The sequence below is a fragment of the Anarhichas minor genome, unplaced genomic scaffold (genome assembly GCF_050575085.1).
Source record: "Anarhichas minor isolate MPS153535 unplaced genomic scaffold, ASM5057508v1 ptg000011l, whole genome shotgun sequence".
Taxonomy (NCBI): Eukaryota; Metazoa; Chordata; class Actinopteri; order Perciformes; family Anarhichadidae; genus Anarhichas; species Anarhichas minor.
The window spans coordinates 2,053,658-2,070,342 of NW_027466457.1; the positions used below are offsets into that span (position 1 = coordinate 2,053,658).

At 44.3% G+C, this 16,685-nt stretch overlaps 1 protein-coding gene across 12 annotated transcripts in view; it reads right to left on the reverse strand.

Moving 5' to 3' along the window:
• Positions 1-14,829, reverse strand: part of trim44 (tripartite motif containing 44) — a 39,802-nt gene extending 24,973 nt beyond the window's left edge. For 9 of the 12 annotated variants that reach the window (XR_012953357.1, XR_012953351.1, XR_012953355.1 and 6 more), the window contains exons 1-3: positions 12,917-13,901; positions 11,530-11,607; positions 3,888-4,172 (exon numbers count right to left, since the gene is read on the reverse strand). Coding sequence is in view for 1 of the 12 variants with exons in the window: in XM_076088851.1 (XP_075944966.1) it covers positions 3,888-4,172; positions 11,530-11,607; positions 12,917-13,507 (954 nt within the window). In the remaining 11 variants the exon portion in view is untranslated. Of the gene's footprint in view, positions 1-3,887; positions 4,173-11,529; positions 11,608-12,916; positions 13,902-13,927; positions 14,092-14,422 lie in introns of those variants that run through there. The other 3 variants (XR_012953360.1, XR_012953358.1, XR_012953359.1) reach the window with 3 other exon arrangements.
• Between the last annotated feature and the right edge of the window lie 1,856 nt (positions 14,830-16,685).

Below are 16,685 nucleotides of genomic sequence, written 5' to 3' on the forward strand. Positions count from 1 at the left end.
TGAAATGTAGAGCCGACGGGTAAACGTAGAGCCGACCGGTAAACGTAGAGCCGACCGGTAAATGTAGAGCCGGCGGGTAAACGTAGAGCCGGCGGGTAAACGTAGAGCCGACGGGTAAACGTAGAGCCGACGGGTAAACGTAGAGCCGACCGGTAAACGTAGAGCCGGCGGGTAAACGTAGAGCCGACGGGTAAACGTAGAGCCGACCGGTAAACGTAGAGCCGACCGGTAAATGTAGAGCCGGCGGGTAAACGTAGAGCCGGCGGGTAAACGTAGAGCCGGCGGGTAAACGTAGAGCCGGCGGGTAAACGTAGAGCCGACGGGTAAACGGCTGCATGGTTTTAAATCAGCCTCAAAGCGCTTCGCTGTGACCTAGGTCACGACTGAGACTTGGTTGGGTCTCTGGTGCCGACTCCCAATGCCTGGCTGATGAGGTCGCTTGTCTTTGTTTTTTTTATGCACTGTGTCCCAGTCAGGCAGAAAGATCATTTCCTGCCCGGTGACATATACACGTTTTCTTTTAATTACTGTACATCCATCAGAGAATGCTCAAGTGAACAAATGAGTACCTACTGGCACTTTGTAATGAAGACTTGGAGACCGAGTATTTTGATAATGAAGACAAAGTTGCTTATATATATTCTCCCTCTGGCTTCCACTGATTGGGAAATTTTCTGAATGTTTTTCTCATCCCCGTTGACCCTCTTCTTGGTGTGTGTGTATGCGTGTCCACACCTGTGTGTTCCTGTGCCTGCATTAAAAGATAGATGAGAGATTATTAAAGTGAACCAGCAGTAATTTGTTTGTTTGACCTCAAGCCCGAAGACTCACATCAATTATGTGGTTTATTCTTTGGGGAGCAGTTTAAAGGAAGGGGTTTATGAAGGTGAGCAACGTTTTACATCATAGTTGCCCCACTCCACAGGCTTGCTGTTGCATGGCTGCAATTGCTTTTTCGGACTCGGCTCAGAAGCTGCTGGTCTTTTCTTCTCTTGGAAAAAAAGTTGGAATGACGGCACCACTTCCAAAACTTCCAATTTGAGGTTTTGAACTAATTTAATCAAAACAACTATTAGTATAAAAACTGTATTGTTTCAGCTCCAGTGTCGTAGACAAGGAGCACCCTGCAAAGTTCAGCAGAACTGCAGTAAAGAGGCAAGTGAATGATCGTAGTTCAGTGTACCATCTGTAGACACTGCCACCATGAGACAGACAGACTAACAGTGATAGAGTGAGGGGAGCAAGTAGGAGGATTAATGTTTGAGCCAGTTGTTCTCTGCTTACAAGAGACTCTCTGCACATCACAAATGTTTTCCTGAGGACAGAATGGCTGCAGGTGTCGGTGAGTTCAGGGGGACTTAAATGCAACGACTGTTTTGGTACCCCCAGATCCATTCACTTCACATCTCAGACTACGCATACAACTCAGCCCAATTCACTTGGAGCATTAAAAAGATACATCCTCGCTGGATAAGCACCACGTGAGCGCCCTCTCTAAACCTGCTCATACCTCTCCTGTGACCATACATTTCCAAATAGCACTGCCCACTCCAGCCATAACTAACACACAAGAACAAACAGGGTAACAATCAGCATTCAATTAGGGCCTTAATGAACTCGGCCCCCATTGGATTCATTTCTCAGCTAGTAAAAGCAATCTGCACAGCAGCATTACTGCAGCCTCCCTGGTCCTGTAGAGCATCGCCAGGGAACACTCAAAGCCTCCTTTTCCTGAACGCGGTGGCTTAAGTATAGAGAGTGACAAATGGACCGCTGAGATATTATAATTTGGGATGTAGAAGCAGTAAAAGCCCCCACTTCAATGCTCAAACAAGAGATGAGAGAGTGAGAGTGCTGCAGAATCTGAAGTGATGGAAATGCGTTGGCATCGCTAGCACTTCTGACTGCGCTAACCTGCGTGTAAATATATGAATTCTATAAGAACCTTTCTTTGACGAAGGGGCAGGTATTTAAAAACAGTGTACCCTGCTGCTGTGTACACTGTAACATTCATACCTCATCAGTCTACGGCCCAGGATTTATTTTCCTCTAACCAGCTGCATCACACCGACACAGCTGACTGTATGAAAAGGAAAACTGCATTTCTCCACATGAACATAATACTCGCCTGGATAAATACAGCCGGTCTCTCCTTTCATTTGGAACAGAACTGTGTATGGTGGCACCTGTTTACCGTATCCGCTTTTTCCATAATGACTACGCAGCAGATGCCACAGTCATTAGAAAGATAATCCTTTAAGTTGAAGCCCTGGGATCAAGCAACCAACCACCCTGCTCAGGTGTCTTTGCGCAAGGCACCGAGTCATTACCAGCAATAACATTTGTAAGCTAGGCCACATCACAAGCAAATTCAGACAGGCTGAGGAGAAACCGACTATGCGATGATAGAAATGATAAATGATAACTAGGTACAGCGTGCACTGTTGCATACTCGTGATCAGCAACGGCTTTCTGCTGGCTGGCAAACGGTTTGTAATTGTTTATTGACAAGGCAATAGATCTCTGTTTTACAAGGCTGACCTTAGTAACAACTTTGGCACCGGACCTCTGTGTTTAAAGTTTGCGTTAATTAATCATTGACCCCATTTGCTTGTGCCCTCAGCAGACCTCGTCATGTGACGCAGCTTTGATCACAACAGGCTCAGGCCGGGTTTAGACTACAGGAGTTTTAAAATCGGGTTGCATTACACACATAAGGAGAATCTTCACAGACTTTCTTCTCTCTAGTCTTAAACATGCACATACTACAAGATTTGAAAATAATGGCGCATCACACACTACAGGATATTATTAAGATCATCGCGGCAGAGGAAGCAACACAGCGCCTCACGTGATCTCTCTGACGTGATCTCATGGGGAAGGAGATGTAAAGGGAGAGTAAAGTGGCGCTACAACTTCCTTTAAAAATGCTTTGCAGTGAGAAAAAACAAAAGCAGAAGGCTAAACGAGTCTGGGCGAGAAAATGACTCGGAAGACGCGGCCAACACGGATTGTCTAATCTTCAGCGAGAACTGGAGGTGAGATTTTAACATCTGTCAAACAGTAGTATGCTAGCTAACGTTAGCCTCAAGGACTAGAACGTTTACTGTTGCTTGGAATCACCGTCATGTGCTCCGGCTTGTCTCTCTCATTGGCTATTATGGTCCCGCTCAAAGTACTGGCATTATCATCCAGATTTTGACTCCTAAAAATCAAACATGTTAGAAATTATCAGGGCGGCCCCGAGCCGGTTGGGAGCTTTAGGACTGGATCCGTAAACCCCTCACATTACTAGATCATTTGGGCCAAACATCAATACCTACCAAGGTCCTGGACCGGATTTGTCTTCCAATTGGCGGGAGGGGTGAACTGGGGTTAGATCGGTAAAAAAAAAAAACCTGTAGTCGGAGCCCGGGGCATAAGACTGCTGTTACTTGCTGCCCAGTTCTAAACCAACTTCCACCTCTGAATCCAGTGGATCCGGTTTAAAGTTTTAGAAGCCAACCTTAAACACAGATTGTAACTGGCCTGATCAACCCCCATTGACTTCCTTGCAGATTCAAGGGGCCATATTTGGCAAAGGCAGACACTTTTGACTACATCAGACTTGTGTACTGTCTGAGACTGTAGTTATGTAAAGCGACAGTCTGAAGATATGAAGGTGAAATGGTTTGTTTCGCAGTAGCCGAGGCATTCAAGCTTTAAACATCACCCTATATAAAGCATGGCAAGCTGAATGTTACTCACACTGGGCTTCTGTGACATTATGCGTTAGCCTCACCTACACTTACTGTAACTGTGCAGCGAGTGAGATACACTCTGCTGATTGTACAAAAGCAGTTTTAGAAGCAGAATAAGGATAAATAAGAAAGAAAGGTCCTTCTCACCGGCACTCTGTGAGCTGGTGCCGCTCTGAGGGCCTCTGCTGCCATCACAGGACCCAACGCCTCAGCCTGTTCCAGCAGGCACAGCTGGTGTGTGATGTTGGCCATCTCTTCCTGCAGCCGCTCGGTTTGGACGGAGATCTCGGCGATTTTCTCAGCAGCGGATGCCGTCAGGAACGCCTCTTTGAGGTCTACCAGGTGAAGGGTCCTCTTCTCCTCCAGACGCACCAGTTTACGGAGCTCATCAAACTGACTGTTCACATAGGCCTCCAGCTCCTCTGTTGACATCTAAGATATGGAGATGAGGTACAGGAGATGGAGAGCGTGAGGGAAGGAATGATAGATGAGTGTAGGTATGAAATCTTGAGATGAGCTCAGAAAACTGAGAAGCGGAGACGGACAATAAAAACAAGTAAACATAGAGATGAGGTGACAGGTGACAGTAAAATTGTATGGCCAGGATGCAAAATAGAGAAATACATGTTGATTGATCTTTGACTTTGACACGTGAATACGACTTTAATAAGCGCACTGGTCTTTGCCATGCAGTAGCCAATTGATAGCATGAAGCAGATCCCCTTGAGGAACACTCCGTGCATCCCATCTGTAGATAGAGACCTCAGAGGCTCCTTCTACCACAGCGAGCCATCTGTTTGGCTTTTAAACTGCTCACTGAGATACCCTTTCTAATCCTTTTCCCTGTTCCCCGACGGAGCTCTCTTTAGCTATGACTCATTACGTTAAAACACCTCAATAAACAATTTGCCTTCCTACAATCATTGCCACCGAGATGGCTCCACCTCCAACACAGATGCTGCCATGAGGTAAAACACCCCGAAGCCTCTTGTCATGATCTCTGCTCCTGAATGTGTTATAATCGCTTCAATCTATGAACATCAGCTGCTCGGTCTCTCCTCTTCCCTTGAGCAGGACTTCACTCTCTTCCTTTCCATCTATTTTATCTTGTTCCCCCTCAGCCTCCCTCTCTCCAGCGAAGCAAGGAATCATCAGTCTTTACTGAGGTTGGCAGAGTCACGGCCCCTAGGGGCCCACAGTTTTATCATGTACATGCCATTTCTGCACAAGCAATCAGATTCTCCAAATTGGCCATTAAACCAAGCGCAAGAGGTAACATTTTTAATTTACTTTCTTTGTATGAGCAGAGAAAAATGTGCACTTTGTTCACTCTGCATCAGAGAGACTTAACATCTAATTGGAAAGCAAGAGTTCTGTATTTTCTATTTTCTTTGTTTTACCAAAATCAATACCCCAATACATCTCTGATGAATTAAGAACAATAGACTACAACTGCCTTCGACTAGCAACATGTTCCATTCCTTGTATAGATACTGAAGTGAATTGTGAATGTGAAAGATTGGCGAGAATGAAGCATCGCTTTTTTCCAAATCTACTATCCTATGCCGGAATTTCTTTACTTTAACACATAGAGCAAGTAGTAGTAGTAGTAGGAAGAGCCCAAATATGATAACGTATTTAATTACAATATAGACTGATTAAATCTTCCAGAACACTCATCGATTCAAACGTACGCAGTTAACACTTAAAAAACACATTTAGAAATGACAAGGCATTTACTACCTCATTTGGTAGGGAGATAATAATTCAATGCTTAAGCTGTTGCTCATGTTTTGATGCTGCAGACGCCTTGCTCTAAGACGCCTCTGATTGAGGTGTCATGGACACCGTGATGGATCAACGTATTCAATATTCAAGTCCCTGCAAATCTGAATTACCCTTTCAAATATTCATTTTTAAAGGCTTCAACATCTGCAGGGCATTTTCATTCATAATCAGTTTGCCAAGTGTAACGTGCCTGTAAATTTGTTATACTATATCGGCAGCATGAATTCAACAGCAGCCAGCAGTAATTGCTCCATTAGTTACTTCCATGTCAGGCGTAGCTTTAGCATTCAGCTACCTTTGTGAATACTGATTAGTTAAATTTGGGCTATTTCTTTTAAATTGCAAGTCTCTCAATGACTTACAGCGAGACACAGTCACTTTCAAAGTATGAAATGATACACTCTTTCAAATAAAAAAGCTGAATTCCTGACCAGTAGCTTATGGCTGAAATTAGCTAACGTTAGCTTATGTTACACACCACGTTTTCTTATGTTCGAAAAAGTTACATGCGGTATATATATTGCATTGTTACTGACAAACTTGAGTCAGTTCACAGCGCTGACTCTTCTCTACTTATGCTGCAAAAATGTAATAGTGGGGAAACATTTGTGACAACTGATCTTCACTCACGAATGTCTCCAGTTTCCTTTAACATAACATGACATCATTTTACCTACAAATATACGTCATTCAGTATGTATCCGTTTATAATCTACATACTCTTTTGTGGTCACACCAGGTTTCAGAGAATGGAGAGAAAGCAGTTAGAATAAATCACAAAGAACAATGCTAGCCAAGAACAAAGCTACGACATGAATAGGGCAAACAGAATGGTTCGTAACACAAAACGTGTCGTCTTTAGTATCTTATCAAACGGACACATTCCTTCATCACATCTTGCTATGCCCAGGGCCTCCAACGAGCCCCCTGTCTCACCATCGAGTCCCTGTGGCAGATGGGAGGCGTGATCCTGGATCAGTGCTCTTTGTTTATCTGGAGCAGGAGCCCTATGGCCCTCGGACCTTTCCCTCAGTGACGGAGTTTGTCTGAGAATTTGTCCAGCTTGCAAGGAAGCAGCATTCATGCGTGCTAATCTTCATTTGCATAGCTGCAAGCGGAGGCAATGAAATGAGGCCTCGGGAGAGACAGTGGCACGCTGCTTACAAGGGCAGAGTTGGAGTAAGGACGGGGGGGATAGGAGAGGGAGGGAGAGCACAGGCAGAGGTACGACATCAGGCGAGCAGATTAAGAAAGCTCATTTCTTTTTCAAGCAAAAGGTACGACGTTAGCCGAGCAGATTACGGAAGCCAAATTCATCTTCAGTCATGTTTCTAACATGCCTTGTATTATCACTGGAAAACTGAGAAATTCAGGAATCATGGTGCTGCACGCGAATGCTAAAAAGGCCTATGTCGGTTCAGACTTCATACATATGCGATGTAATCTGCAGTCATGCGTATCAACGACCATGGTTGATTTCATTACTTTATGAACAATATGTGGGGGATGTGAAAGGTGGGCCCAAAGTTGAAATTCAGAATAAAAAACAACTCCCTGCGAGTGAAAATGTTTCATCAGAAACAGAAAGCTTTCCACTAACACTTTACATTATTACAAATAGGCGAGACACTCAAATAGAATTAACTTCACACACACACAAGTGTACTCGGTTACTGGCAATTAAAAAAAAAGAAGGTTGTGCTAGTCATTAGTGCTGATGAAAACAACTGCACAAAGAGAAACAAAGCCCTCGGGAATGAAAATATAGCAGTGTTGGAAGAAAAACAGTGCCGCATTGCTTTGGTGAGACATCAGGACACGCTAGAATGGAAAACAAAAGTAAACTGAAAAACCGCTCACAACAAATATCAAAGTAGCATCGGGGCTTTTAACGTTAACCTCTTCAACTGCACAGACGCATCAGTGGGTCCATCAATACAAATGCTTTTTTTTGTGTGGACAAAGGCATTTTAATTGATCTTTTATTCCCAAAGTTTCAACAGACAAAATGTCATCTTATCTCCCTAAAATTGAAGCATCTTCAATGAGGTAATGAAATATGCAGACGCAGAATACGTTCTTTGAAATTGCCATTTTGGGAGCACTAGAGTTCAAACGGTTAACTTGCTTTGAAATCAGTGCCCGTCCTGGTGCTTTACTGGGGTCTGTTTTGTGTGATGCTTTTTAAAAGAGGCTTAAGAAGCATTAACAGAACATTAGGAGTAAATGGATTTGAACTGTCCCTGCCCTTGGCAATAGTGGCCCTGTTCCAAGTGAACACTACTCTCTCACGCTCCCCTTTTATCTCCTCCGGAAATCAGATTCTCCAATTAAACCTCTAACACAACACAGCAATACAAGTTCATTTGAAAAACATCAGCTCTTCAAAAGTCATATAAAGTGGGGATGGAAGAGAAGTTAAAAGAGGGAGGGAGGGAAAAATGAGACAGAAGGCCGTTGGTTTTATAATAGTAGAGTCTCAATATCCAGCACCTCTTTATTGGCTTTGAGTGAGGCAACGACAGCCAAGCAACTTTCTGGGGAATGATTCGGAGTAATTCAATTAAAATGCTGTGAGTAGAGATAGAAGGGGAATAACAGCCTCAAAGAGCAATGGGAGAGGGTGTAAAGAGAGGAAGAGGGGGAGGAGGAACAAAAGGATGAGGTTGAAATGAACACACAAAAAAAAAAAAGGATGAAAATAACCCGAAAGCAGCCGAGTCTTTTCATGCCGCTCCCGTCTGTTCCTCGGCCTCGGCTCCCTAAGACAGCTTTAATGTGTCTGCTGCTCTTGTACATTTTGTAAGGCGGGGAAAATGGATGTAGCTACTGCACACACATAATTTGTGACTGGGCTGATGTTGCCGTGCTCGCCTCCAGACAGCCGACTCCTCTCTCTGTAGCTGCAGAGGGCGGCTCTACAGGCGGCGTGCGTCCTATAGACGACACCCTGCCCAGCAGAAAGTGAGTGAATAAAACAAGAGAGCGAGACGAACATGCTGACAACACGCTGTCCCGCACTGACGCCGCAACATGCTTCACAAATCCTGTCTGGCTCTTTGACGATAAGTAACGCATGCCGACGTGGCCGAGTGACTGACAGCAGTATAGGCCCCTCATGGTTTACGTTACGCCTCTGGCCCCCACATTAATATGTATGCAGCCTCATCGCTGTTTTTTCGCATTATATTCCATTTCCCCGTGGAGAACGGAGATGTGAGCTTGGGAAGATTAAAATCCCCACACCTGCAGCAAAGTACATAATTACGCAGGCTAGTCTTAATAGGCAAACACCAGCTAAGGGTTAAATACCTCCGCACAGTCAGCAGCTCACACCTCTTCCTCTCTGAAGTCCTTTAGGACGTTAACACCTATTGCATCAATGCTTGTCATACGTAGCAAATTTCTTTTTTTATTATATTATTGTATTGCATTATTACATTACAGTACTGTGTGATAGCAACTGTGCAGCCTGCAGCAGTGGACTTAACTCATCGTAAGTGTCTTGACATCCTTAACTGGATTCTAAACGGTCTCGTTTATGAATGAATAGATGTCATTATCAATGCAATAACATGCAACCTTGTCCGTTCAATGCACATTGTATTTGTGCAGCAGCGACAGACTGCAGGTTGCGTGGGTGTGATGGCGTTGAAAGTGACCAATCAGAAGAGGGCCAGCGCCTCCCTCGGTTCCCGCACAAGCACGAACTCAACTCTCTCGTGCGTGTTAGCTGCTGCGCGCTTGCCGGTTAAGTTATTCGCACGCATGTGCCATTCTCTGCTTCTCCCTAATGTTGTGTTTTCTCGCTCGCAGTTTCCTGTCCAACTCTCGGTTGTTGATTTGGTGCGCTAGGACTTCTATTTTGCGAGCGGCAATTAACATATGGGAATGTGAAATGATATTATTAGCACATGAGCAAGGTTTATCGTGCTCGCGCCACATGAAATAAATGGGACGACAGACACCGCGCAACTCAACCTCCTCCAACTTCCGTCTCATCTCGTTCTCTTTTTTTTTTGCCTCCGTCTCCCTCACTCACGCATAGACACAACTTTCCTCACCGGGAGCAGTCACTCTGATGACGTCTGTCTGTCATGCATAATGAGAAACGTTGACATTTGAGTGTGCAGAGAGGACACGCTGACAAATCCGCATAATGGCCTCTCACACAGCGGCCTGTGAGTGAGCAGGTAAGTGGGTTTTTTTTTTTTTTTCGCCAAGCGCACTGCACCTCTACAGCAGAACGGCACAAGACTAAATGTCCAGGAAGTCCTTGGGGCAGCACTGATATTTCAGGACGATAATAGACATGAACTTGGATTGGGTGCTGGCTGCCAGCAAAAAAAAAAAAAAAAGTGTTGCCTCTTGCAGGCCAGTCAAATTAACCTTCTACATTATGCCACTGTGCTTCGGTCACATCTCTGCAGGTACTGAGCAATGCTCCCGAGTGCCACTGCTCTCCCGTGCGTTCGGACACAGTTTCATAAGCAGGGCATGAGGAGGAACAGGCGTTGCAGGTGTGGTTGAGACAGCAGGTGCAGCCGCTGTCGACGGTGAGTAGCCGAGACCCGATGCTGTCGCTCACTGTTTACGTCTCTCGCTGCACCGCATGAACTGTCCGCGCTCAGGTTTTATTCTCGCTGGCAGAACATGCCCCCGCTATGGCAGCCGTAATGGAAATACAGCAAAGGTTTTCAAGGTTGACTTGACGTGAAAATACAGCGTTGCCGCTTTTGTGTTGTTGATATCAAGAGAAAGGTGACCGTGTGCAAAACGCACCAGGCACCTTACTTTTCAGACGGCAACCTGGTGAAGGTTACATAACAATGTTGAAATAGGGTTATGATCATTATTTCAACGAGTCACTATTATTGCTCGACTTTGTTTCACACCTCTCTGAGGGTGTAATGGGTATTTGTGTTATATTGGGCTAAAAGGTGTCTTTAATATTTTGTCCGTGTCATTTATTTATACAGAGGGATAAAGCCCCTTACAAATTTAAGCAGTGTATAATACACTACATTCACTCTCTAAGTCCTAGAGGAGGATTTTTGTACTTCACAAGTCCAACAAGGGTATAAAAACAGCTACAGGGTATTTTGTACTCCTCTCCGTTCTATAGATGACGATGAGTAAATAGAGTTGAAAAAAGCCAACCTCTGACCTGGCCCAGAAGTGCCGAGTCAAAGAAAGTGACATCAGCTGAAGCCTGAGAATGACATGACTCGGTGATCTCACGGTGATGGCATCACTTGTACACTTCAAGTACAACTGTAGCTGCAGAAACCCAAAGCCTGTTATCGGTGAATGGGGCAGCATTATACATATACAGATGGAAATAATTGGCTCTCATGTTTACTAACTAATGCCTTTATGACATAATCTCTTCTTCTTCTAATCCCTCTTTATCTCACTGCTGTGTTTCCACTGCTGCCGTCTCGATACCTCTGCAGTGTTTACTGCTCTACCCACTGAATTAGAAATGAGTAATGGCTATATTTGTTTTGTTTGCTCTTTTATGGCTTCCCCTGCCTTAAAACCAGGTTCAACCATAAACACATGCTATAGACATAACTTATTTAATACAAAAAAATACTCATTTAGCTATTTTGAGACAAAACCAAAATAATAATCACACCTTCAAATCAGATTGTCAGTGATTCCAGTGAAATTGGAATTGATAGTTAGGAAAGTCATTGACTGGGGAAACTGAAATATAGAATTGCATTGAGATGTAAAAATGCAGCTGCGGGGTCTGCAGTGTTAATTTGTCAGGCTGACTGAAACCGTTCAGTCTTGCAGGGAGGTCAAGTGTACTTTTATTGCTGCAGATAAAATCTCATTTCATTTGATAAGAGCTCATTTCTAAATGAGAACGGTTGAGTGCAAATCCTTTGGGGAGGGGGGGGGGGGAGGGGGGGGTTCTAAAAATGGCCCTTACTGGATAACTCGCGTGAGGATTCGCCTCAGTGTGATGTGTGCAGGCGTTTGCACTCACCTCGGGGTTGGTCCACTTGGTCTTGATCTTCTCAGACATCTGTTGTGTGCAGCCCAGCAGGTCATAACCCTCTCTGCTCTTAAGGTGGAGCAAACGAAACGCACAGTAAACACAGCGCGTAACTACAGAGAGTCTCTGTTATTAGTTCATTACTGTCAATCATTTAGAAGAGCATCAAATGAACTTGTTCTCAAGCCTCCGTACAAACATGACCGGGCACAATGACAATTACGAATATTACCATATTTGTAATTGAACATCTCAGTACCTCAGATATTTACAAGAAAAGGCAGGGTACATCCTTCACAGCTCACCAGTCAATCACAGGCTACAATGCATATCAGGTTTGACATGCTAGATGCTTAATGCAATGTACAGCAACAGGAAATCATATCACTACTCCCGGAGATTAAGAGTTCTTTCACATGAATACACCGACACATTGAGCAGGATAAATACTAGAGTAGGTTTAGAGTAAATAATTTGGCCTGAGGCTGTGCGTGTGTGTGTATGTATGTGCGTGTGTGTGTGAGACCCCTTTTGTCTCTCATCAATCCATATGTGGCAATGATGTGGGAGTAAGCCAGTGAAGTGTGGTGTTCCACTTTTATTTTTCATTTGTGCAGCCACAGGGTAGAGGACAAGACTCGTGCTCTTTGAATTACAGTCAGCACACCACGTGGGTCATTACTGCTGGAGCTAAATGCACCGGCCCTGTGATTCAGTTTATTTTAGTGTTCAAAAAACAAAACCCTTGAATACAAATCCAAAAGTGAGTCCTGCTTTCTGATACTATCGAACCTGTTAATCGGTCCTCTGTGCGATAACATAGTCCGAGTGTGTTCAGTGTGCTGATAGCATCTGACTCTAAATGATTCTATAATCATCACAAAACACTATATGCTCGGCAGGACTGAGCCCGTGGTGATGATGGAGTTATTCCCAAAAACCCGGAACGGCATAAACCCGGCTAACTGGACCAACCACCTGCATTGCTGCACCGAACGAGTGCCGTCTCCCTCGACCTATTAACCTGAAGCAAAAAAGCCATCCGGGAAATGCAGGAATGGTGAATTGGCATCGAGCCAAATGGACATGAACTTCCATAGGAATTATTTATGTTGCCGTGCGATTAAATCGATATATTAATGAGGTCATGTGGGTGATCATGAGAGACTGTTGAGTGGACTTAAAGACTACAGGACCTACAGCTGTTGAAATACTACTTAATACTGACTTTCAAATGTAAACCAGATAAATGACACTGAATAGATTGTTATACATTAAAGCGATTGACCACAGCAGAGAGCATACGGTAAATCACACAGTGCTGTTCTATTATATATATATATATATAAACCCATCATGTTCTGGGTGTGTGACTCACCTTCTGCCACACGTAGGCCTCATGCAGCGTGATTATCTCATGCTCACGGTGCTCACCCTGCACGGCACACACCACGCAGATGATCTTCTCATCTGGTTTACAGTACAGGGAGGCTTCCTGTCCATGCTCCTTGCAGCGCAGTCTCTCTACTGTCACGGTGTCCCTCTTCCCAGCCTCCCCAGCGGCCAAGGCCTCCTGCCCTGCTTCTGCACCCTCGGCTCCATCACCCGGCTCAGCCTCCTGGTGCACACCACTCTTGGCTCCCTCTCTTTCCCCAGCATCATCGCCATTAGCCATCGCCAATCCGAGTAGAGCCTCGTCCTCGGCTCCGTCTCCGACCCTGAAGTCTCTGTCGGTGCCAAGTCCATTAGCTTGTGTCCCCTCGTGGTGGTAAGGCGTTATGGGGTGACGTGTGCTGCTGCTATGTCCGTCAGCATGGACAGCGCAGAAGGCAAAGCTGCAGGTGTGGCACACTTGTGTGGCCGGCTGGGCCTCGTCAGGCTCGCACGCGTCACATGATCCGTCCATCTGCGGCAGCTCCTCGTGTTTCAGCCCCATGACTTCTTCCTGGGGTTCCCCTCTGTGGTCCATGGTGGCTGATAGGAATTCTGGGGATACGAGGGATAAGTCTTATAGGAGACACACAGAGTAGAGGACAGGTTATTAATAGCTGTGACCTTCTGTGAACAGCTGTCATATTTGCACAGGGGAAAGTCCAAGATCCTCAGGACTAATCCCCTCTGATATAACACTCCCGCAACAGATGATGTACAGAGGGAGGCACAGTCCACAGGAAACAGCATGCAGAGCAACACGAGCTACACACGAAAAAACACATCATTCTGCAAGGACAATAAACAAGAAGACCCTATATCTGCAGTCACTGAACTGTCTTTGTGTGTGCAAACAGACTCACTTTTGTTTACTGACTCACAAACAGAAAGTGCTGAGTACGGCTGTACTCTCGGCACGACCCCAACGCCCCCCCCCCCCCCCTCTTTTTTATCTCACCTCCCTCTGCAAGTCATCACGCTCTGACCTTTACATGTTTCATTTCGTTTTTTTGTCTTATGCACCCTCACCCTCCTTTCGCCTCACTCTGCAGGAGTGAAGCTGAAAAAGAAAAGAGAGACTATGGTGAATGCCTTGTACACACACACACACACACACACACAGAAAGACCCCCCCCCCCCCCCCCCCCTCCCTTCCTCCTTGGAGCCTTCCTCTCCTAAGCCATGTCTGTGTACTCTTTCCTCACTGCTGACACAAACAACAGGTAGAAAAAAGTGCTGTAGTGCAGCACCCTCTCTTTCCCCACAGCTCTCTATTTCTGTCTCACACATTCATAAAGTGCCTTCCTCTCACACACACACACACACACACACACACACACACACACACACACACACACACACACACACACACACACACACACACACACACACACACACACACACACACACACACACACACACACACATCCTGTGGGGCTTGCAGTGTACTTACTTGTCTGTGTCTTCCTCTCCCCCCCCCCCCCCCCACCCCTGTTTTTCTGTCTAGGGCTTGTTTTGAGATAATGTTGAGCCAGTGGAGGAATTAGCTTGACGGCTAACTTCCCTAGCACAGTCGTCGTGCCTTGAGTTCTATTGCTGAGCTGTCGACTGATCTACTTTCACTTTACAGCAGAAAAAGGGGGCTCCAACTTCGATCCGACAGCGTTTACTTCCGTGTTTTCATGAGCCGCTTGTCTGCCTTTTTTTTTTCTTCTACTTCCTGCTTGCAACGTTAGTCTCCTGCGTGTGTGAGAACGGTAGAGACACGCAGAGGCTTGGAGAGAGAAAATCCGTTTGACAAGCACTACACAGAAAGTCCTCACCGGAGGCAGGTAGAAGGAAGCGAGTCGTACTCGTACAGTTACAATACGCTAGTTGTGTCATGAGCGAATAAACTACAGCGCCCCTTAAGGGACTTACGGTGATGTTCATTTTGTCTCGTGCACACACTTGAACCTACTTAACAACCTGTTGCCGCAAGATTACCGACTTGTCTTGTGCGCAAAAGAGCTCCATACATTACGGTTTTCTTTATTGAATACATTCAAAATACATTGATGATAACATAACATAAAAGTGGAAACTTAAAATATGAAAATAATAGTTATAAATAAAAAGTAATGAAAAGAAAAAAAATAGTAAATATTTGCACCAAAATGTGTGCCAAAAGCATTCTGTGAGTAATGTGATTAGATGCTTTTTGTCATACAGTGCTTTTTGTCATACAGTGCTTTTTGTTTTGCGTAACCGGTTTATTTCATTTTTTAATATTGTATCTGTTATTTATTTATTCAACCATTATTTTACCAGGATATTCCAAGACGTGTCACAAAAAAAGAAACAGGCAAAAGACTTAAAACAAATGACCGCAATCAATGAATTAGAAGTGTTGATCAGTGACAGGACATGTACATTCGGTTAATAGTTCTTAATCCTGCTTTTAAAATCTTCCATGCTTATAAAATAATCTAGTTTAAAGTGACTCTATAGCTCAAACCAAGATGATGGAGCAAAAACTTTATAATCAAGTTGATGAAAGACTATGCGGGTTCGAGGAATGACGTACTCAATTTGTCCGCATGATCGAAGGCATAGATACTGGTGGTAATAGTTATAATAGATTGAAAGAACTAGATCTCAACCAATGAAATGTCATAAATTCACTGTAAGAAAGACTGTTCCAGTAGAACACAAGGATTGTGACCAGTGCTATGACACTTTCGACTTGTGATTCTTTCCTGTGATTCAACTATAATTATCAGTGCAAAGGTTGTGATAACGGTGATGACAATAGCTGGGGGCCCGGAGAAGAGATGAAAATGATACCCCTGCATTCATTGGGGGATTAGGCAAAGTCGGTGAAAGCAATGTTCAAACATCACATAATCCAGTCCTGTTTTCCCAGTGAGCGTTTGAATGTTGCTAAAATAAGTGCATGTTATTGGTCAGGCATACATTTATAAGAATTTACAGCAAACTACGTGACAGCCACAAGGCCAAACGAAGACGTATGTTTGATTCGACTAAAGGAAAGGGTTAAGCTGGAAGAGTGAACTAATTGTGATTTTTAACACTGGTGGTTAATGGGGAGTTTCTAATTATGATGTCTGCTTTGCAACTCTGCACACGTCCTCATACCCTCCATAAACCAGCACCGAGAGACAATGGAGCAGGATTAGAGGTCTGGAGAGAAAGACAGAGAGATGAGAGAAAACAAGCTGTTCTCTGTTGAGAGATCCAAAGAAGCTATTGAGTTGGGCTTCAGACAAGCCATATCTGGCATATATTGTTTACCGTTACTGCTATTTGAATGGCACACCATAAATAACCAAAAACCACATTCATTCCAAGTACTGTGAGCCTCCAGCATACTTGATATGGATGATTTTGCCAAAGTTTTTGAGCTGTTTTGAAAAGGATTGCTCTTATAGAAAGGTTGCCAACAGAAAGGATTTAGTACAAGTCTATAAACAGAAAGGATGACTCAATGAAAACATATTTCACTGGCAAAATCAAATTTTCCTTGGCGTGAGACTTGCTTAGGCCATATGTTGTAACTATTAAAACTGAAACTGCATTTAATCGTAACAAATATATGATTCTGATTGGAGTGGTAGCTGAAATTGAGAGCACAAATTGTTTTGCCACACAAATCACAGCAAAATCACATCCAACCATAAATGACTGTATGCTAATAAATCACACTACATGGTCAG